Raw genomic sequence first — 23,657 nt, 5'->3', positions numbered from 1 at the left:
ACTACAGAAAGCCCAACTAAGGTACAATAGTATTTGCCAAAAAACAGCTGATCTACAAGCTTACATTCCAACGTGTTGCGATATTGTCGTCTATTTCCACCAAATATTTGCCTATTGTGACGTGCCCAGAAAAGGTTCACTCTAGGGTTCAAGTGGTTAAACATAATCCACAAACACTATGTTCTTAGACAACACAGATATACACAGTATACGGGACCAACTATCTCACCTGGTGTCCATCTATGTCTTCCGGTTCCGGCTCTGGCTCCACGTATTCGTCGGGAGGGTAACGAGACTTCCTGCGACCGCCGCCACCGGCGTCGTCCTCTCCTCCGTTCTGTCGACGAAGTGAACCGAAGCCCTTGTCCGTTTGGACGCCATGCCTCAGCGAGGCGTCAGCGTCTCTCAGCGACGAACAAGAGTCCGTCTCCGACGTGTCCGTCTCCCTGTGGCCTCTCGCGCGACTTGCGTCTTGCGGCGCGTCCCTGCGACCGTCCGAGTGCCAGCGCCTGCCGTCCACTGTGTCTCTGTGATTGGAGGAGGCGGTGGTGCGGTGATGGTGATGCGCGTGCTCCGAAACCTCCCGGTGGTGATTAGGAGGATTCTGAGACGAGGAGTTCACCGAGGAGGAGCTGTGATTGGTGGAGGAGGCCGGGGCGGGAGCGTCCCTGTGGTGGCTCTTGTGGGAGGGGCGAGGGGACGAGTGGCTCTCGGGCTGCGGCGGCTGAGCCGCCGTGGAGAAGCTGACGGTGGCCGTCTCCTGGTTGAAGGTCAGAGTGCTGTTGCTGTTCTGGCGCGAGAACACGGGCGACGAGCCGCCGTAGCCAGACTCGTTGGACGACTGGCTCTCGATGGACACATCCGAGTGGCTCCGGCGAGGGTTGTAGGGCTTGAGGAAGGAGCTGTACACGAAGCCCTTGGTCGCTGCAGGAGGACGAAAGAGGAAAACGATTAGAGCCGTGGTTTGTGGATCTGCTATTTTCACTAGTTTGGGTCCCAGGCAAATGTTTAATCTCTCTTTTGGGTCTCGAGCTAAAACGTTATTTTTTTAAATCTGTGTATAATTTATTTGTCAAGAGTGTTTTGTCTCTGTACTTTGAGGCTCCATAGCGGCTGCTCATCATCTCCCATAGAGCAGCTTAGTGACCGTACCTCCGGTATCGATGAGCCAGCGGTTGTGGCTGCCCATGGGGTCAAACCTTACCTCCGTTATCGATGAGCCAGCGGTTGTGGCTACCCATGGGGTCCTGCTGCTTGATGACTCCCACCATGTCCCCCTCCTGCACCGACACGTCCAGGTCCTGCGCCGCGTTGAAGTTCCTCTCCGCCTGGAACAGCTTGTCAGGGCTGAAGCGCGCCAGAAGCCCCGCACGCTGCGCGTCCGTCTGCAGGCTGAGGTTGGGCTGAAGGCAGGACAAAAACACATGAATGAGGTTGGGCTGACCAAGGGGCTGGAATGGGCTCTATGCAGTGTTATTAATGATACTAATGAAGGCTCTGTTCCATTCTGGTCAAACAGAGTCAGGGTGCTGCTATTGTGCACGTTTGGAAACACTCTGCTACACCAGTGGGTCTCAAAGTGTCCTTGAGTGGGTTCCAAATGGCCACATACAGGTGTGAAACTCCCTTACGGGTCCATTTGGTTCCATTTGTCGTGGGGGTGCTTGAAATGAAAAAGTTGAGAACCACTGCACACTAAATGGAACAGAGCCTATTGAAGCTCACTTCTGGGTTCTCGTTCAGCTATTATCGCTATTTCACTGTCTACTGTTAATGAGATCGAGATTTTGGGTGAACTTTACACTTGATTGCGACCATAGGTCGCATTTACTATGAAAACCTGCATCTCTCCCGTCCGTCAGTTACTGTAGTTAGTCTCCCACGCCTCCATATATGGTCATGCCTCGTGACATCACGCCTCCATATATGGTCACGCCTTGTGACATCACACCCTGTGACACCATATATGGCCATCTCCATATATGAAAATCACGACACTGACCTCATCTAACTCTGGATAACCATACATGGAGAAGACTGGATCATCACCTAGATCTTATGTATATGGAGCCGGCCAGCACCTCTACACCTTAGATCTCCATATATGGAGCTGACCTGTTGACCTCCTTCCATATGTTGATCCCTCCCCACCCGTCCTTCCTTCCCCACCAGGGTGTCTTACTGGTTTTAGTACATTAGTAAACCTTTTCATAAACACTTTGTTTTCAATCACTAGTTTAGTCTTTTTAAAATCATCATATGTGTTTAGTAAATTGTGGTCCCATTCATTTTAAAATTAATGATAATCGCTGCATTTGCAGCCAATAGCATTAGCATCCGGTTGCATTTCTAGACCGGATATAGAAAGACGGCGGATTTGAAATCGCTGCAAAATAGGCTTCATGTACGCTCTGTAGAAAGCAATAGCGTCACTTTGTCCAGTTTTTTTTTTTTTATACAGTCGATGGTTGAAAAACGTGACGGGTGGTCCAGACACTCACAGGTCCTTGCAGGCTCTTCTTGGAGGTCTGTTTCTCCATGGTCTTCTTGTCTTTCCGCGGGGCGGCGGCCGTGGCGGGAGGAGGCAGGCTCTCGGGACAGAAGCTGAAGCTCTGCAGGAGCTGCAGGACGCGGCCGTACTCCTCCTGGAACAGAGACACCAGGTTGCCCTCCGTGTTGCCGCTCGCAGCGAACTGGAGACACATGGGGAGAGAGAGAGAGACGTTCATTAGGCATGTAGCGATATTACGTATATAAAAACATGTATCGCGATCCAAGGATTTGAGATTTGTGTAAAAGGTTCTTGTCATTTGCTTGCTAGTTGCTACACAGTATTGAAAAGAGGATAGTACTTGGCTTATCTACCTCAGGAATGAAACGAGGGTAAGTTAAAAGTTTTGTTAAAAAAAACAGGATTTGAGATTTGTGGAAGAGAAATGATTCAAAAGTTTCATGTCATTTGCTACAGTATTGAAAACAAAGAGGAAAAAAAGAAGAAAATACTGGATTTGTGTAAGAGAAATAATTTAAAAAGATTTTTCGGTAATTTCTCTGGAAAATAAATGTGTTCAAAAACGTGTGAAAATTCATATCATGAACCTAATATCGTGATTTGAATCGTATCGTGTTAATTCATCCAATTATCCACATTGTAAACTTGCAGATCTGCTATTTTCACTATAGTTATTAGTTTGGGTCCCGGGGAGAAATCAAGTTTCTCTTTTGGGTCACAGGTTAAAAACTTGGGAACCACTGTGCTAAATGCTACGCTACCTGCATCAGGGGCTGCAGCTCGCCCAGCGTCCTCTTCATGAAGTCCTTCTGGGACGTGGCGAAGGCGCGCACGCAGCCCGTCAGCAGCTCCTCGGCCGCCGTGTGGAACTTGGGCAGCTCGTCCAGCAGCTGCGCGTTCAGGGCCTCGTAGTTGTTGCGCGCGGCCGTCAGCTCGTCCTGCACGCGGCGGTCCTTCCCGCGCAGCTCGGCGCGCTCCTTGCAGCTGTCGTAGTCCAGCAGCTTGTCGAAGCGCTTCTGGATCAGCTTGTGGGGGCCGGCGAACATGAGGAGGAGCTGCGAGAGAGGCTCGATGACCAGCTTCTCCGTGCGCTCCTTCTGCTCAGTGGAAGGGCAAGAGGAGGAGGAAGAGGAAGAGTAGGAGATGAGAGAGGAGAGACGAGAGAGTTATCCCATTAAAAACCGGGAAGACACAATCTTTTTTATTTAGCTATTATATGTAAATAAAATCATGATTTTTTTCAAAATAATTGTAGATCTACTGTACAAGTTCATGATTCATATGTTTTTAAAGCAGACATTTTTAACTCAAGTCTTTGCTTCTGGGGGTCCCTGGAACGAAACCTTTTGAGATGGGGGTCCGTGGCCAAATACATATTGAGCACCAAAGCTTTTTCAGAAAACGGTTTGGATTCAGAAGACATTTTGTAGAATGGGCCTCAGGTCTTAATGGGTTACGGGAGGTACTTGTTTAGTCAGTGTAGTCAACTCAAATACACAATAAAAAAATAACAAAAAACTGAAGCGACGTCAGGTAACTATGAGCAGAATAATAGAAAGTCGTACAAATTGTGTGAACTGCTTGTCGCTGATGGAGCGGTGGGCTCTCTGGAAGCGCTCCGGGTCGAAGGGGCTTCGCTCTGAGTAGATGTCACAGAAACTGATGGCAGCCAGAACCTTCACCGACGCAGACTCCTGCACAAGAACACATCACAATGAGGAGAAATAAGTGTGTGTGTGTGTGTGTGTGTGTGTGTGTGTGTGTGTGTGTGTGTGTGTGTGTGTGTGTGTGTGTGTGTGTGTGTGTGTGTGTGTGTGTGTGTGCATAGAAATGTGTTCCTCCTACCCTGATGTGTTGCAGGTACATAGAAATGTCCCTGATGAATGACTTGATCAGTCTTTCTTGCAGCCGGAACCTCTTCTCAGTTTCATCAAATGCCTCGTCTTTGATCTGAGGATAAAAAAGAAAAAAAGCGAGAAAGAGAAAATTATCAGACACTATATTAAAGTACCAAAGGTAGAAAGTACTCACTATGCAGAATGTCCCATTTGAAGTTTTCTAATGTATACACATATTTTGAAAATAGCAGATCTACAAGCTCACAATCTGTTGCATTGTAGATCGGCTATTTTCAAAGGGCCAAAATGTGTATAGGGCTTAAGTGTCCAATGTATGTTTTGTAATAATAATCAAAATCTACAAAGCAACCAGTAACTAAAGTTTTTGCAGTGGAGTAGAAGTATTGGAAATAGCAAATAATCAAGTACAAGTACAAATACCTCAACATTGTAAAAGTACAGTACGTAGGAAAACTTTTTACTTTACACCACTACAAAAAACTGAAAAGAAAAGGTCAAGAGGCCAAAGGTTGTAGTGCTGCACCTGCGGTGAGATTCCGGTCAGGTGTTTGATGTGGCTGCTGACGCGGTTGGACTTCTTGATGATGGAGTGCATGCTCAGCTTGGACATCTTCTCTAGCAGCGTGTTCTCGTCCCCTTTCCTGTACTTCACCACTGCGGACAGTAGAGGGAGATCATGAGTCAGAGAGCGTTTAACCCATTTTGACCAGAGATCAGATTCTAAAAATGTCTTCTACGTCCTGACAGTTTTCTGAAAAAGCTATGTTTCCATGTCAGTCGTTCTTTGATTTTTCAAAAATAGCAGACCTACAAGCTCGTAGCTTGTAGATCTGCTATTTTTCAATAGCTAAAGCATAATATAATGCTAACACCAAAAGGGGTTCCCGCCTAGAATGGGTTAAGGAAAAGGCTCAAGACCCATTTCTTCACTCTTGCCTTTTGGTAGATTTTTTAATTCTCTGTTATTCATGTCCTCACTGTACTGTGTTGCACGATTCACTGCCTTTTTCGCTATATTAATGTTCTATGCTTTTGCTTCTCTTTGCTTCATTGTTAAATTATTTGTACTTTTTTCTGTAAAGCACTTGTGCTTTATTCTGGCTCTGTAAAACCCTTTGAGCTGCATTTCATGTCATGAAAGGTGCTATACAAATAAAGTGTATTCGTTGTGTGTATTATTATTATTATTATTATTAAAACTCCTTATAGGCAGAGCAGAGGTCTGCCACCCGAGCACAAGAGAGAGCTTGGTTAGTTGTGAAGTTTGGGGCTCCCTACAGGGTTTTAAACTTCAGTTGGACTTTGGGATCTGGGCCTGCCCTGCACACACTCCTCTGACCCATTTCAGTTTGTCATTACATTTTGTTTGAGTTGGGGGAGGGGGGGGGTTATGTTGCAGTGAAGGCATACCCAGGTCCTTCCGGCGCTTGAACTCGTTGATGTTGACGTTGATCTCCTTGACGGCCTGCAGGGCCAGTGTGAGCTGGGGCCGGTCGTGGTGGCCCTCCGGAGTGGCTCCCAGGAGCTCCATCATCAGGAGGGGGTAGCGCATCACCCTCTGCACCGGCTTGATCAGGAACGAACCCAGGTTGATGTAGTTGGTCTTCCCCCTGGAGGGAGGGGGAGAGAGAGAGAGAGAGAGAGAGAGAGAGAGAGAGAGAGAGAGAGAGAGAGAGAGAGAGAGAGAGAAGCAGGTGTTAAATTTAGGGAAAAAGCAACAGAGAGCGTGAAAGATGACAAACAGATTGAGAGAAAGACGGGAAAATAAGAGCTTGAAAGGCACCAGTTGGAAACCTTAGTGCTGCCGACTATTGATTACTCTACCGAGTACCAGGTTCTTTCATATGTTGTTGCATTTATATAAATTAATCAAAGAATATATATATTTTTTAACAATCGACTAAATCAATTAGTCTGTTCAAGCTCTTAAGCCCCATTACCCCCAAATCAATTATATGTATTAAATTAACATTTTTTTTTTTTATATATAAATCGATTAAACCGACTAGTTCAATTAACTGTTGCACCAGCTAATGGCAACAGCTTTTCATGGTACCAACTCAGCTCCTCTCTACAGGCTTGTGGTACCGTGTAGTTCATGTTCCAGTGCAGATAAAAGCCCTTCATTTTAACATCCCCAGCCCTCTGTGTAGGACAGCACTAAAGCAAGATGTCTGTACATTGTACAAGTCCAACACAAGCAGTTTCTGGTCACATTTTAGGGAAGAAATCGGACATGGATTTCACAAAAGAATTGATTTGCTTAGTTTTAATGCAATCTGGAGGGCAGAGCAGCTCAAACAGCATGAAACCAATGATTGATCTGATTGAAACTGGACATTTTTTTTTTTTTTTTGCGGCTTACGCCTTTTATTGGTTTTTTGAAGGGACAGACAGTAGGCTGACAGGAAACGGGAGAGAGATGGGGGAAGACATGCAGTAAAGGCCGTGTCGGGCTCGGGAGTCGAACCCGCGGCACACTGCGACTGGATTACCAGTCGGGTGCCCAGACGGTTACGCCACCGCCTGGGCCGAAACTGGACAATTTGAATTAGATTTAATCTTAGATTTAATAATCGTTAAAGGACTGTTCAGGTAGTAATAACTACACATGGCATGTGTTTACAGTGAACTTTTAGGTATTAAACGTTACAAGAAAAGTATTAGTTTACTGCAGCGTTGCTCTTGCTGCATAGCTCCACTAGATGGCAGTAGGAACAACCTTTTCCTCCACCCACAGTAATAATAGACCTGGTTTGAAGGGAGTTTGGTTGATAATCAGGGCACATCATCATCACCATCACACACATGCAAGTGCAGACACAAACACCACCCACATTTATTACAGCAGAGACTGGCGTCCAGATCAGCCCAGGGAGTGCAGGGCACAGAGAACATAAAACCAGCGGCGCCTGCCTCGCTGGCAGTCACTCACTCTCCCACATAAATGTTAGCTTATTATAACAGAAAGTAAACACACACACACACACACACACACACACACACACACGCATGCGTTGCGCACACATCATTTTGGCAGGGTTAGTGAGCCATAGCATGCGGTCGTGCCGTGCGACTTTCAAGCAGGAAAACCCACGGCGTCAGTCCTCAAGGAAACTTACCACTCTCGGTACACAGCCCTGTGTAAAGGAAGGAAACAGAGGATAAAGAAAACACAAACAGACGTTATAACTTAAGCCTGTGTGTGACCCGACTGTTCACCGTTCATCATCACAAAGAACTTTCTGTGCCTCAAACGATAACAACAGATATCACCTTTTGACTCGGACATAAAAAACCCCCCTAAGTAATGATTTAAACTTGTACCAGAGAATTCTATCCTCACTTGCATGAACCACTTAAAAAGCCCTGTATACGTCATCGTACGGCAAATAGTGGAAAAATAGGAGATCCACAAGCTCACAACTCCTCGCAATAAGATGGGTCGTGAGCTTGTAGAGCTGCTGTTCTTGCCAACGTCTGGACATTTTGAAAATGTTTGAAAACGTTCACCTACAAGGACATGGCCCAAAATAGGCAGGCCAGGCTGAAAGTGGTTCAAAAGGACAATTGCGGTCTGGGGGAGCTTTGTGTGCTTGTTAAAGATACTGTATATTGCCCGTACACAAACACCCCTCAGGCGGGACACCAACTAAAGCCAAAAGAATGCGGTGAGACCTCCGTGGAGTTAATAAAACTGATCAGCAGTAGTCGCACTGGAATCTGGAATGTCTGTCTTACTAAGTAGTAAGAGGGCTTGAACAACACACATCTCATGTACATTTACACGACAAAGACATGAAAACGAGTTCAAAAGATTAAGGGGAAACTCGACGACTATAATCAACTCCACGTCGACGAGAGGTGTGTTCCGTTAGCTAAGTCGGTGTGACTAAGGTGTCTTTTGTTCTTAGAACCAGAACTCGTTTGTCACCTTCCTGTTTACCAAAGCGTTTTGTTTATCTTGAAACTAAATGCTGGAGGACTGTATTTTACGTCCCACTAGATGACAAAACACCATCCCTAAGGTTCAACGTGCCTCAAGTCACACTCAGTTGAGACAGAGAGACAGTGAAACCAAACAGGTTCGCCCGGGTAGAGCACATTCTTTGGCTGCCACACATTACAGCAACACCAATTGACAGGCAACCATGACCAAGTGTCACTGTGGTGTGTGTGTGTGTGTGTGTGTGTGTGTGTGTGTGTGTGTGTGTGTGTGTGTGTGTGTGTGTGTGTGTGTGTGTGTGTGTGTGTGTGTGTGTGTGTGTGTGTGTGTGTGTGTGTGTGTGTGTGTGTGTGTGTGTGTCATGCAATTTGAAGGGAGAAGTTACATACTAGTAACTGGTATAGCGTCTGTTAAAATGTCCACTTCAGTCAGAAAAGTACAATACTTTTAGAATATGCATAGAAATGTGGCAAGTGTTCTAATAAACAAATGTGAGCAGTTATGGATTTACGACCATCCACGGTCATCAAATTATTGTCTTAGGATCGCAACAAAAAAATCTCCATGAATTCAAGGCTTCGTGGGGTGTGTAATTGATAGAAAATAAGTCATGTTTTGGGCGACTACTCCATTTAAGTCACTTCAACAGTAGACAGGTGTGTTCTACCTAGGGTCAAACCTCAGAGCTTACATTTGAGGGCTGGTCTCTCAAACCTCCTGCCATTCAATAGAAAACCACTCCACAACTGCCCACTTATCATTTAAACACAAGTCCAAAGTTTACCACCCACACACTTGTTTTGCAAAAGTGAAGTAGTATATGTATCACAAGTGAACACGTTTCAACCATGTCTCCTAAAACTAAAAACTAAAATGGTGAAACCTAAAGCATGTCATTCCAGTTAATGTTTAACCTCACAAAACCGTGTAAACACTTTGTTAGAAAACGCTGTTCATTAATTATTATCATGCTTTCAAACATTTCACACACGCATGCCGTGTCTTGCTGACTGACTCGTTAAGTGGCCGACGTCTTTTCCAACTCGCACTCGGTTCAGAGCCACGTTCTCGCTCAAGTCCATTAAGTCACCTGAGTTTCTCCAGACACTCCAGGACGTGGCGTTGGATGCTGTCGTCCTTCTCGTACATTTCCAGGAGGGAGATGGCGTCGTCGTGATTCTGACAGTAGATGCGGTAGACCTCCTCCAGCTCCGACTTGAAGTCCAGGAACACCTTGCCTGAGGACGACGGAGAGAAAAGAGAGATGTTGACCCATTTTAAATGCAGTTAAAACCACTGTATGTAAGTGGTCACTGGCACAAAACATTATCAGGTGGGAGTCCGTGGCCAAATTCATAGTTTTGTGGGTCCTTGGCACGAAAAAGTTTGAGAACTACTGAATTAGAAGGCATTTGTAGAACTAGACTGGTGCCCGGCTGTTGAGCACAGAGTCGGTAACGATGGAAGTTGGAGATCCATTCCCACCCGGCTATGCGATAGCCGCTGTACCCGTGTCAGAGTACCCGTTCCACCCATCTGTCTGCGTCCCTTTTATACCCATATATGGAGATTTCTGTATCTGTCTCTCAGTGCCCCTATATTCCGATATATGGAGTTCTGTGTCAGGCATGCCCAAATATGGAGTGTTGTGATGTCAGAACAGGCCCGCTCCATATATAGAGCCTAGGCAGGGTCCCTGTCCAGAGCCCGGGCAGAGGCCTTTTGTGGGGGTTCTGGACAACCGAGGGTCCGACCGACTCGACACCGGGCACTGCACTCCCTGCGGGGGTGGGGAACGTGTGTGTCGAATTTGAAGTTGGTGGGCCAACGGTTCTCGAGTTATGTGCATTACAGACTTACAGACGTACAGACGTACGTACAGACATACAGAGATGTGGTGAATTTATAGATAGATGGGCCTTATCTCTTAACCCATTAAGGCCTGAATTCTACCAGAGACCAGATTCTACAAAATGTCTTCTAAATCCTGACAGTTTTCTGAACAACATGCTCAAACTTATTCATGTCAAGGACCCAACAGAACATTCTGAATTTGGCCGTAGACCCCCCCATCTGAAAACATTTTGTTCCAGGGACCTGCCCAGAAGCACATTTGAGTTAAAAACGTTTGCTGTGAAAGAGTATATTAAAAAATGTGCACACATTTGCACAATAAAAAAAAGAAATAGCAGATCTACAAGCTCGTAGCGCGGCACCGAGTGCCGCGCTACGAGCTTGTAGATCTGCTATTTTTCAATAGTTAAATGAAAAGGGGGATGGGGTTACCAATAGAGTCTGTGTCCTCCAGGGTCTGGTAGAGACGTTGGGACAGGTCGATGACAGAGCAGAGGTTTCCGAACAGACCTTCATAATCCACGTTCTGCACCTTTAAGACAGACAGACAGACAGACTAGTGTTAGACATCACTGGGTTCACTGTCAACAACCCCCAAGGCATTCTCATTCTCATTTTAGTCGTCATTAAAACAAATAAAACACAATTTTGGAAAGAGGAACAAATATTTGGGCACGGTGGTTTGTCGCACAAAAGTCAAAAGTGTCATGAAGATATTTTATTCATATTTTAATGAGTCAAGATTTTACATTTGCAATAATGTGTTGGTTTGGTAACCTAGCATGGTTAACCACAGACCTATACAGCACCTTTACAAAAAAAAATAATATCATGGAAAAGTTGGTTTATTTCCATAATTCCATTCAAAAAGTTAAACTTTCATAGATTATAGATTCAGTGCACACAACGTAAATGATTCCAAGCATTTATTTGTTTATCTTTACACCATTTTGGCTTCCAGCTCATAAAACCCACTAAAACAGAATTTTAAAAAAAATAATTGAATACTGTGAAGAAATCACCATTTACTCCTCAGTTTTTGCAGAGCATGGATGTTTTAATCTGAATGCCACATTAAGAAATTAGGATCACATCAAAATCAATCAAAATATGGTACTTTCAAAACGGAAATGTCAATCTTCAATACTTGGTTGGGAATCCCTTTGCCTTCATCACAGCCTCGATGCGCTGTGGCATTGAGGCAATCAGCCTGTGGCATTGCCCCCCGGGAGTCATGGAAGCCCAGGTTTCCTTGGAGCTTGCTATCAGCTCTTCTTTGTTTCTGGGTCTGGTGCCCCTCATTTTCCTCTTGACAACACCCCATATATGCTCAATGGGGTTTAGGTCCGGCGAGTTGGCTGGCCAGTCATGGCCTGTGATGGCATGGGCATCGAACCAGGTTGTGGTGCTTCTGGCGGTATGGGCAGGGGGTCTTGGGTCCTGCTGATACAGATCCTCAGCGGAAGGAATCATGAAGTCCTCTAAAACATTCTGGTAGACTGTTGCGGTGACCTTGGATTTAAGAAAGTTAAACCAGTTTACCAACACCTGCACTGGACATTGCACGCCACATCATGACTGATATTTCACACTGGACATCACGCAGCTTGGATTCTGTTCCTCACCCGTCTTCCTCAAAACCCTTGGACCTTGATTCCCAAACGAAATGCACACTTTATAGTACTTTCATCGGAAAAGAGGACCCTGCCCATACCGCCAGAAGCACCACAACCTGGTTTTGATGCCCATGCCATCACAGTGCTTGACTGGCCAACCAACTCGCCGGACCTAATCCCCATTGAGCATATATGGGGTATTGTCAAGAGGAAAATGAGGGGCACCAGACCCAGGAACAAAGGAAACCTGGGCTTCCATAACTCCCGGGGGGCAATGCCACAGGCTGATTGCCTCAATGCCACAGGCTGATTGCCTCAATGCCACAGGCTGATTGCCTCAATGCCACAGCGTATCGAGACAGTGATGAAGGCAAAGGGATTCCCAACCAAGTATTGAAGATTGACATTTCTGTTTTTCTGTCTGAAAGTACCATATTTTGATTGATTTGATGTAGTGAGTAATGAGTAAATGGTGATTTCTTCACAGTATTCCATTTTTTTTTGGAAATTCTGTTTTAGTGTGTTTTATGAGCTGGAAGTCAAACTTGTGTAAAGATAAACAAATAAATACTTAAAATCATTTACGTTGTGTGCACTGAATCTATAATCTATGAAAGTTAAACTTTTTGAATGGAATTATGGAAATAAAGCAACTTTTCCATGATATTTAAATATTTTGGAAAGGTGATGTATAAAAAAATGTGTAAAAAATAAAAATCTACAAGCTCACAACATATTAAAATAATAATTATTACATTTAAACATCTAAACATTGGCCTGTAATGACATGGCCAAAATAAGGACGTCCGGGTTACTGTGGTTAGTAAAAACAGACGGGAAAATGTGTTAAACTTTGCCAAAAGACCCATTGGCATCAACTTGAAGGATCTCCGCCATGGTCGTCTTTAAGTAAAACACTTTATTATTCCCAAGCTTTTAATACAGTTTGAGTTTTCATTTTTATGTGTTGGGTTTCATGAGCTGCTATATTATTTAGCTTATCTGTGTTTAAATGTTCTCACTTATGATTCTCTCCGGTTTAATGAGTTTCTTGTACTCTTGATTAATGTCTCTTTGACATTTTCTGTAAATCACTTTGGTCAACTTTGTTGTGGTTAAATGGGCTCTATAAATAATGCTATCAATGGCTATCAAGTCAGAGCCACTCAGAGGGCAAAGGGTCATTGTGGCACAGACCCTCCCATCCCAGACACCCTATCCCAGTCGCTCCCAAACCTTTCAGGTCCAGAGACCCAAAAGAGAGATTAGACGTTTGGTGGCAGAATCAGAAGGTCGAGCGGTTCAGGCACCTAGGTTGGCCTGACGGCGTGTCGCGGGTTTGAGTCCCGATCCCAACGACCTTTGCCTGCCGCATGTCTTCCCCCCAACCCCCCATCTCTCTCCCCCTTTCCTGTCGTAATACTGTAAAAATCTATCAATAAAAGGCAAAAAGCCAAAAAAACAGAATCAGAACATGCACGGTCGCTCACCTGTTTGCGCTGCAGAGGCAGGATGATCTCCTTCACGCACATCTGCAGGTCTTTGATGTAGTCCTTCTCCGTCTGCAGCAGCTCATCTATGACCTTCAGCCTCTTCTCCTGCATGCGCAGCTCGGCGTCCTCCGCCGTGGCGTTGCTGGACGCACCGGTAGTGCTGCTGGTGACCGGAGGCATGCTGGACACGGGGCTGGACTCTAAGGCCTTGGGCTGGGACAGCAGCGTCAGCTCTGGAAACACACAGGGAGAAGAAATATTTAGAATAGTCATTTGGTTCCCCACTCCTTTCTGGTATTGGTCACTGTATATGTTGTTACACATTATGGTTAAGCCATATGTCCATTGCTTTTTGTATGTCCAAGATATTTTTTTGCGGCTTACGCCTTTTATTGTTTTTTGAAGGGACAGACAGTAGGCTGACAGGAAACGGGAGAGAGATGGGGGAAGACATGCAGTAAAGGCCGTGTCGGGCTCGGGAGTCGAACCCGCGGCACACTGCGACTGGATTACCAGTCGGGTGCCCAGACGGTTACGCCACCGCCTGGGCATGTCCATTGCTTTTAACCCGTCCTAAGTATCAGGAGCAGTGGGTGCTATGGGGGCAACGCCCGGGGAGCACGGGGAGCTCGTAGCGCGCCACCGAGTGGCGCGCTACGAGCTTGTAGGTCTGCTATTTTTGAAAAATCGTGAAAATATTTATTTCAGAAAACTGGAGCATTTAGAAGGATTTTTTTAAATTTTGAGGTCAGGCCTAAATGGGTCAAATAATAAGGGACAATATCGGTGGCACCCAACTGTATGTGTAATCACAAGGGGTTTCCACCGCGCCTCATAGGCTGGTTCGGTGCATCTCAGGAGCAGGACTGGTAACAGTTTATTTAGAAGGGTGCAAGTCCTTTTTACTTGCTCCATGCTGAATAAAGTCTTTACCTGTCCGAGTTTGCTCCAGTGCCTTCCTTCTACATGTCTTTATGTGTGTGTATGTGTATCTGTCCTTTGCATATCTGGCGAACCGTCCAACCAATCGCCTTCACATCTGACGTGTGTTTTTCCGATGGGAGCGGAGGTCCCAGTGTGGTCAGACCAACGGCTTCCCAGAAGAGACATGCGTGCCCCACAATTAGAAGCCATGTCAACGCAAAGACACAAACACATGAGAAATCACACGCGAATGACACGCCGTGAATTAACAGGTACGGCTATATCATATAGCACAAACCCATGACAACACTAGTATTAATAAACATGCATGAAATAATGAATCTAAAACGTGACTAAGAAGAAGAAAAACGGTACAACTTCAACTGAACATGGGAAACGGAGAAACGGAAGGGAAAAAAAACCACGCGAGAGAAAGTTCCCATCCCATCACTCCTAGCTGTTTACCCAAACCACAAACTACCAGTCTCTCCTCAGCCTTTGATGTGTGTGTGTGTGTGTGTGTGTGTGTGTGTGTGTGCGCGCGCGCGCTCGGAGCAGGGCCGCTTATCTGGGCTGCCAGGGACTGGAGGGAGAGCCCGGGGTGTTTTTAACGCACCGCTGCCTCGTATGAATGGGACTGAAACATGGAGAGCGACTCGGGGGCTCTTTTGTCTCCCGTCACAATGGACTGTGACAGCGACTAGAGACATATGGACCCCCTGAGACAGGGTTGAGAGAGGGAGAGACAGGGGAGAGAGAGGGAGAGACAGGGGAGAGAGAGGGAGGACAGGGGAGAGAGACAGAGGAAGATAGAGAGAAAGGGATGCCTAAATTTATGCTCCGTTGTACGACGTTGTAAATTGGCTATTTTCGGCGTGCACCGCTTTTGTACGACGAAGTGTAAATCAGGCTCGCGCGACAAAGAGATTGACAGGAGGGGTAGAGACCGTGCGCCGCCTCACACTAACAAGAACGGAGTGGAATAAAGAACAGTAACTGTCGTCTAGTCAACTGAGTGATGTCATGCCGATGTCCACATTGTCTAATAGTCATCATGATACTATTATTAGTGCTTAAAGATGCCGTCCCTAAGTTTGATGTCGTCTCCTGGCGGAGAGGGGTCAAAACAACCGGGCATTTGAACCCGGGGTCTCCCGCGGGGGAGAGGAAAACATCAATCTATGGTCAATCAAGAGGGAATCCCGGTTGGCTAGGAGAGATATTGGTAAATGTTACATTTGTATAGCGTCTTTATCTAAAGCACTTAACAATGTGCATAGTATTCACAGCACACACATTCACACAGCGACGGTGTGGAGGACCAACCTGCTCATCGGGAGCAATTAGGGCTTCCGTGTCTTGCTCAAGGACACTTCGGCACCAACTCTGGGGGAGCCCGGGGTCAAACCGGGAACCTTCAGTTTCACCAAGCGTCCGCTCTACCTCCAGGCAGTACTACTTGTCGAGCAGTAGGTGCCATCTACAAGCTTGTAAATCTGCCATTTTTGAAAGATTTTGAGAATTTGTGCAAATCTTTGAAAATATATAATTATATATATATATCCCTGTAACGGAAATATTTTGACATGTGGGTCGGCGGCAAGATCCTATAATTATGGTGGTTCTTGACATGAGAAGGTTTGAGAACTACTTACATAGACACTAAGTCTTTCAGAAAACTGTCAGGATAATAATCTGCCTCAGGTCTTAATGAGTTCAAAATAAAGTTTTCGGATTGCAGCTTTTAGTTCACGTGAATGGCCACATATGTCACAATGAATGCAGTGCGGGTGGCCAGGCAGTAAGGACAAGCAGCAGCGCTGCTACTGCTCTTCAGTCAAGTTTGTGTCATCCAGAAGGTCATCCAGAAACGCATGCCAGCCAGGCTGATATTTTTGGACATCGGTAACAACAGTTATGCAGCCGATGTGTCTCGATTTTTAACTACTTTCAATCTTGCCTATATTTGGGCATATGACCTGTAAAAGATTGGGGGGGAGGTGGGGGTGTGACAGCTTGGCCATGTAGTTCTGTAAGCACTGCCCGGTGGCTCAGATTTAGTGCCTTAGGTGCTGGTGACTTACTGTAGGGTGACATCACCCCACTGCTCCTTCAACAGATGCTGTCACTGGCTAATGACATTAATTATGCTTAACTGCAATTTGCTCCACAGACCTACCCCCCACCCCCTCGCGCACGCACACACCCACAGGCCATGGTTGACATCTTATGTGGATGTATTCATTCATGTATTCATTGGCGATACATGTAGTACAGCAATAGCTGAGATTTATTGATAAGACTGTACAATGTTTGTTCACCAGTGTAGGTATCTAGGCCAGGGCAATGGTTCTCAAACTTTTACATTTCAAGGTTTCCCCTTAACTCTGAGTGTATATACAGTACACATGGAACCAAATTGACCTGTTATGGTCCATTTGGTTCCATTTGTATACTGTCAGAATTACAGACTTTTAGAGGCCGGCAGAAGTATTGATATTAATTCTCGTTTATCTTGGTTTGGTTCTTGACTCTTACTGATCTATTATTTGTCATCATATTTTACATTCTATGACAAATGCCAAAAACAGCAGATAAGCTTGTACTAGATCTATGTTTCTTTCTTTCTGATCATTTTGAAAACGTTTAACGTCCGCCTATAATGCCATGTCCAAAAGAGGGACTCAAAGTGGGGTCCGGGGAACCACAAGGGTCCTTGAGGGAGTTCCAGGGGGTCCCCGGCTAAATGATAGTTAGGAACCTAATGGACCTTTATGGGTCTGTAAAAGTATACAAATAGAACCAAAACTGGTAACTCTCAGAGCTAAATTAGCATTGGTTTTACGAGGTCCCAGAGATAGAAATGCCATTAAATGGGTGTCTGTGTTAATGCATGGCAAACTGGGAGTCCTTAAATGAAAACGGTTGAAAATCACTGCTAGCACGTTCTTAGCTTACGCATGTTTCATGATAAATGCGTTTTATATATGTGATGTATTCCTATGCTTTTTTGTTCTTGCTTAATGTAAGTCGCTCTGGATTAAGAGCGTCTGCTAAATGCCTAAATTGTAAATTGTAGAGCTGTAAAAAAGGAAAAGAAAAAATCTTGTCTTATGGGGGTCCCTGGCATATCTTTTCAAATGGGTGTCCACGGTAGCCTGGTTAACCACTGCCCTAACCAGGCTAGGTCTGCGGGCTAATGAGTGTCAATTTGGGGGTCCAAGACCAAGACATGAAAAGGTTTCAGAACCAGGACAGTCTGTCACTGTGATTCTCTGTCCTGCTTCCATCATCATTACCTCTCCCCCACTCACTCACTCTCACCTCACCCACCCTCAACCCAAACATTGTCCACGACTCCACGTGACTCAGATAAGACCCAGAGAGATGTCCTTTATCTCTGTCTCTGTTTTAACAGCAGCCATGGAGCCGTTTCTGAGGCCTCATTCACACGTATCAAACACCAATCAAGCAAATGTTTGGTCGTTTTTTAGTTTTTTTAGGCCACCACAATGCTTTTCCAATGGGAGTCACATGGTTTGACCAAACATTTGTGTTCGATTGCTGATTGCTGGTGTTCTGCCCATCCCCCCTATCAAGCATTTACGAAATGCAACGTTGTGCAACGGTTATAGTAAGGGTGCCACGGATAATCAAACTAATTGGTTCCAACCGATTATAAAATATTATAATATTTTTTGTTTTAAATGAGTTCTAAAACAGAAGAAAATAGCAGATGTACAAGCTCACAAATGTGCTATTGTGCAACACTGTTGTACAACACATCAAATAAGGCGTAAGTGGTTAATCAGACTAATTGATTTAGTCGGGGGAAAAAAATCTATTTGACCATCTCTGTGTCAATTTGATGATAATCACTCTCGTGTGAAGTGAGGGGTGCTCTTATCATGCATACATCCTCTCATTCTCAACCAATGGCACATCTCCCACCCAATCACACCGGCCAATCACAAATCTGTATTATTTGATTAATGAAAAAAGTAATCAAAAGAATGTCCCTCACAAAGAGTTGATAGTTGTACAGTAGCTCTAGTTATAATTTTACACACACACACACACACACACACACACACACACACACACACACACACACACACACACACACACACACACACACACACACACACACACACACACACACACACACACACACACACACACACACACACACACACACACACACACACACACACACACACACACACACACACACAGGAATGCAGAAGAGAAAGATATTTAAAACAATAGACTCCATGCTTAATTGGCACAAATCCCCTCACTCCCAAGCATTGTGTGCACAAGCATCCCACACATCCATGCATCATATGCCCCACTTCACAAGTTTCACATACATAAACTACGGAGATATTTTCAGCATCAAAAACAAAAACAATACCAGATTCCGACCCACTTCTCTTGATTGGAAATCCACTTTTCTTTTGTTCCTAGCAGCATAATCAAGAGCTGCACAGTGCACACTGTGCACAGTCACACACAAAATGCGCGCACGCACGCACGCACGCACGCACGCACGCACGCACGCACGCACGCAAAGTGCTTTACAATGTGTATTACATTCACTCATTTGCACACTGATGGCAGAGGAAACCATAAAAGGCACCGACCTGCTCATCAGGAGAAGTTTGGGCCGGGGGTTCAGTGTCTTGCTCAAGGACACTTTGACAGTAAACCCTGCAGGGGAGAGCGGGATCGAACCGGGAACCTTGCAATGTCCAAGCAGCCGCTGTACCTCCTGAGCTACTGCCCCCGGTGATATACATAAAGTATATCATTGCTGCAGAAACTTCTTATCTTTAAGTTTTTGTCCACCCCCCCGTACATCTAACGCCCCACTCCTACTTGATCATACTACAGCGCCTCACACGACAAGCTGTTTACACACACAGACACGTTAACGCAACGGTGTTAATTTATGGGGAAAAAAGTTAAAATATGGAGATAGGTTTCCACTCGACAGCAACGATATAATGACTAGGCTCAGTTTCTATGTTGATTTGATGTTCTGACACACACACACACACACACACACACACACACACACACACACACACACACACACACACACACACACACACACACACACACACACACACACACACACACACACACACACACACACACACACACACACACACACACACACACACACACACACACACACACACACACACACACACACACACACACACAATTCAAAAGACAACACCAGGGGTTTCGTAACAGTGACTGAAAGTGTGAGTTGGTACAAGGTACGCATCGCTGTCACCCACGCCAACAGGAAACGGACTGACAAGAATGCATGAACTATTACCGATAGCAACAATTAGTCAGCTTTTCAACCATTAAACAACACTCAACACAAAGGCCCGTTTACGAGCAAGGCACTCCTTTCAACCAAGACGTGTCTGTCTGTCTGTCCTTCTGTTGCTCAGCTGATATTTTAACCACATCAACCCTGGCGTCCATACTTTTGGCATGTCATTATTTGACCTTTTCAATATGTTTCTATAATTTTTTCATCATGTAATTCAAAAGTCTTTTGGATATTTGCCGACGCATAAAATAGGGCGTAAGTGGTTAAGGAATGACAGCCTAGAAATTACATCATTAGTAAATTGTGCGTAGCTTCACTTTACACGATTTCTAATTTTCCAAAGTAGTGTGATGATAATCAGGTGTTGTCGTGTGAATGCTGTACAAACGGATGGGGTCAGATTCCACAGTGTTGTCTGACGGCCAAGATAACAATCTGAGTGTACCCTGTCCAACAACACAGCCAATCACATCACTTCAAGGAGCACACATCCAATGGGAATATTGGATTGCATCAAGCAAAGAAAAGAACACATACACCGTATAACAAGTGTCAGTTAGCAATGCATGCAGGGTAACTGTGCAGGTAGATTTTCAGAAATGTTACAAATGTTTCAAAAGTTTTCAAAAATAGATAATAATGGCCAATCCACAAGCTCACTCACACAATGACGATGTATTATCAGCCAGGTTACTTCATCATATCATATCGGCTGAAAGATCATCCATATCGGTCAAACACAAATATGCGCCCAAGTATACTGGTGATGATGGAGCACACGCACGTGCGCACGCACACACACAAAGGGGCCAGGGTGGAGTGGAAGTAATAGCTTGTGGCACTGTTTTTATGGGAACACCCGGTGTTAGGGTGGGTGCTGTGGGCTTGTGGAGACCCTGGAAAACGAGGTCAGGAGTCTTCTGCCTATAATGCTACTGATGCTCGTCAACAAGATGCCAGGAATGGCTGCTGCTCTCCACATAGAAATCATTCTCTCATTTTTTGGAAGACTCACGTAACAAACACATAGGCTGACTGACACTTTCACAATGGGATTGCTTAGTTTAGATCAGTGGTTCTCAAACTTGTACATTTCAGAGTTACAGACCTGAAAAGATCCATTTAGAACCCCTGTGGAGCCCTGAACCTTACTTTGAGAGTCACTGCTTTAAGATAAAATTATTACAACACTCCTGGTTTTCATTCTAGCTCGTCTAATTAGGGACAAATTGACACCTGGAAAACCAGGTGAATGCAGTTGACCAGCCGACTGAATAGAAAACCAGCACAGGAATCACATGGGTCCCTAGGACTGGAGTTAAGACTGAATGCTTTGCATCAGGTTACCGACACTGACTGCCAGACTGAACCCGTAGTAGAGAATTGTCAAAACAGTGCACACTGCTCAGCAAAGAAAAGACACCGATGCATACATCAGAAGAATTAGTCAGAAAACAAACAAGTAGATGCCAATGAAATGGAACAAATCTCACCGCACTCACAATTCCGGGTGCCTTCTTGCAGCTCCTACGCCGTTGAGAAAGAGCATGCATGTCCCTTAACCACTCAAACCCTATACACTACACTCTGTTGTACATCAAATCGTGGAAGTAGCAGATCTACAGGCTCACAACACAAGGCACTGTGGGCTTATAGATCTGCTATTTCTGCAGAATCTTCACCTCCTGTAGGCTACTATGACAACAAATTTCACCCACTGTTTTCCACATGTAAAGCTGTGATGATATGACAATGCAGCCGGTTTGATTCTGGTGACATTCAAGTTCATTACAATTTCATTTTCCACGAAAAACTGCAGTAACTTTCCATGTTATTATAACTTTCCATGTGACAGAGAGCATCGGCATTTTTCATAGAAAACACATTAAATGTTGCACTTAAGAATTGACTTCCTACTACAGTCTATTTTGTATACTGGTATTCAAGTGTCAAGTTAAAGTCATGTCTCTATGAATCCCAAATATAAAATTCACATCTCACAAGCTCTGCTCAAACAAAAGAAAACACAATGTCTGCCGAATGCAGACGCACTCGAAACCTTAAATATCACACAGAACATGCACAGTGAACAATTCACAGCCTTGCGACACGGGTGCTCCAGATACACGTGCATTTAAAAAACTGGTTCACGGAGGAAGAAAAGAAACGAGACATAATGGAGAGCAGGTCAAAATGTGAACAGGGCTTCAACTCACCTGCATATCTCATTCCATGGTGCACCAGAAACAGCCCTGCATACGTTCACACACGATCACTCATCCTGAGCTGGTCCACACTCTCACACACACACACTCCATTCCACAACCCCAATCACCATGAGCATGAATGGGAAGCCACCATGGTTACACACACACACACACACACACACACACACACACACACACACACACACACACACACACACACACGCTCTCTCTCTCTCACACAAACCCCAATGTGGACTATCATGGTGGCACACGCTAAAACCTGGAGCCAGATTCTATGGCTCGCACTCGCAGTGGTGTAAAAAGTGTCTCAAAATGTTTTACTTCAAAATGAAGAAATACTGTAGTTACAAGTAAAAGTCCAGTATTCATAATGTACTTGAGGAAAAGTACAAAAGTATTGGCATCAAAATAGATTAAAGTAACACAAATAAAAGAACTCATTATGCAGAATGTTTTTCAAATGTATAAAAATCTTTTGAAAATAGCAGATCTACAAGGCATTGCATCGCCAGTTTAAATGAAGTGGTTAATGTATGTTTTGTAATAATAATCCAAATATAAAAAGTAACTAAAGTTTTTTTTTTTTTTTTTACAATAGTGGAGTAAAAACTACAATATTTGATTCTGAGATGTAGTGGAGTAAAAGTAAAAGTATAACAAATTGGAAATACTCCAGTAAATGGTAAATCCAAGGTGCTTTACATAGATTGTGCATTACATTCACCCATTCACAGTTCACACACACACATTCATACACCGATGGCAGAGGAAACCTGCACACCAGGAGCAATTAGGGGTTCAGAGTCTTGCTCAAGGACACTTTGACACTAACTCAGGGATCGAACTGGGAACCTTGCGGTTCTCATCCCGCTGCTCTATCAGCCACTCTCTACCCCGAAGCCACTGCTACTTAGTAAAGTAAATGTACCTCAAAATTGTACTTGTACTCCTGCTCCACCACTGCTGGCTCGGAGGGTAACTTTCTTCTGCATCCCTGTGTCCACATGGACAATTGGACAAAAAACCATTCATTCTATCGAGGCTGTGTCATGTCCTTTTATATTCTGTATACTCTCCCAACTTTCAAACATTTAAAAACAATTATCTTTCTAAGAATCTTCAAAAACAGATTTACAAGCAAGCAACGCGCATTGTACAGTCGCTTGTAGATCTGCTATCTTCGCTCTTCCTTGTATAATGAAGTATATACTATAGGTCTTAATGTTTTGTGTGAGCAACTTTGGCTTGCCTTGTTGTTGAAAATAAATGTGCCATACTAATGAACTTAATTGCCTTTGTACGTTACTGTACCCTGAACGCTCACTCTGCTGCAATATATCAAAGCATGTGAATGACTTGCAACCGGCTTTGACATCTGAATACCTTTGCCACAGTGTGGAGCAGTGATTTACTAAATGTCTACCCTCATCACTTGTCGGGTATAGTTTTATAGCACTGGTTGGCAGAAATGACTGCCATGAATCATTGAGAGTAAACGTTCTACAGTACACATCCACCTAGCCCCTTTCGGGACCCTCGGTTACCGTTTCTGAATGTTGGCCGACGGTAGCCCAGGGTCCCTGAGTGGTTATTCCACTCTCCATGGGATGCAGATGTGCATACCCTCCATTCACGGAGAGCCGTGCCGCCACTTGAGTGTTGGTGAGATGTTTCAAAGATGCATAAAGCGGCTATAGGAGACAACGGAAACGTGGGAGAAACTGGATTAACCGCCGATGCCGTTAAGTATTTTTAATCTTTTTTTAAAGTTTTGGCTTCTCTGAAATTCTCTCTTCCTCCAAAGTGTCCAAAATGAAATTCAATTACTATAAAAAAATTGTATTCCGTTATCCATCCACATAAATGTTG

At 44.6% G+C, this 23,657-nt stretch overlaps 1 protein-coding gene across 3 annotated transcripts in view; it reads right to left on the bottom strand.

Moving 5' to 3' along the window:
* The window catches only part of dnmbp (dynamin binding protein), a 95,645-nt gene that overhangs the window by 1,924 nt on the left and 70,064 nt on the right, over positions 1–23,657 (bottom strand). For all 3 annotated transcript variants that reach the window (XM_079492966.1, XM_079492967.1, XM_079492968.1), the window contains 12 exons: positions 13,278–13,513; positions 10,604–10,703; positions 9,408–9,555; positions 7,494–7,511; positions 5,782–5,981; positions 4,895–5,025; positions 4,358–4,462; positions 4,078–4,206; positions 3,274–3,609; positions 2,502–2,693; positions 1,205–1,403; positions 230–924 (listed from right to left, as the gene is read on the bottom strand). In XM_079492966.1, the coding sequence (XP_079349092.1) occupies positions 230–924; positions 1,205–1,403; positions 2,502–2,693; positions 3,274–3,609; positions 4,078–4,206; positions 4,358–4,462; positions 4,895–5,025; positions 5,782–5,981; positions 7,494–7,511; positions 9,408–9,555; positions 10,604–10,703; positions 13,278–13,513 (2,489 nt within the window). The remainder of the gene's footprint in view (positions 1–229; positions 925–1,204; positions 1,404–2,501; positions 2,694–3,273; positions 3,610–4,077; positions 4,207–4,357; positions 4,463–4,894; positions 5,026–5,781; positions 5,982–7,493; positions 7,512–9,407; positions 9,556–10,603; positions 10,704–13,277; positions 13,514–23,657) is intronic.

Source organism: Electrona antarctica (assembly GCF_951216825.1).
Source record: "Electrona antarctica genome assembly, chromosome: 22".
Taxonomy (NCBI): domain Eukaryota; kingdom Metazoa; phylum Chordata; class Actinopteri; order Myctophiformes; family Myctophidae; genus Electrona; species Electrona antarctica.
Note: the sequence above shows the minus strand (reverse complement) of the source record. Positions and strands in the feature narration are given on the sequence as shown.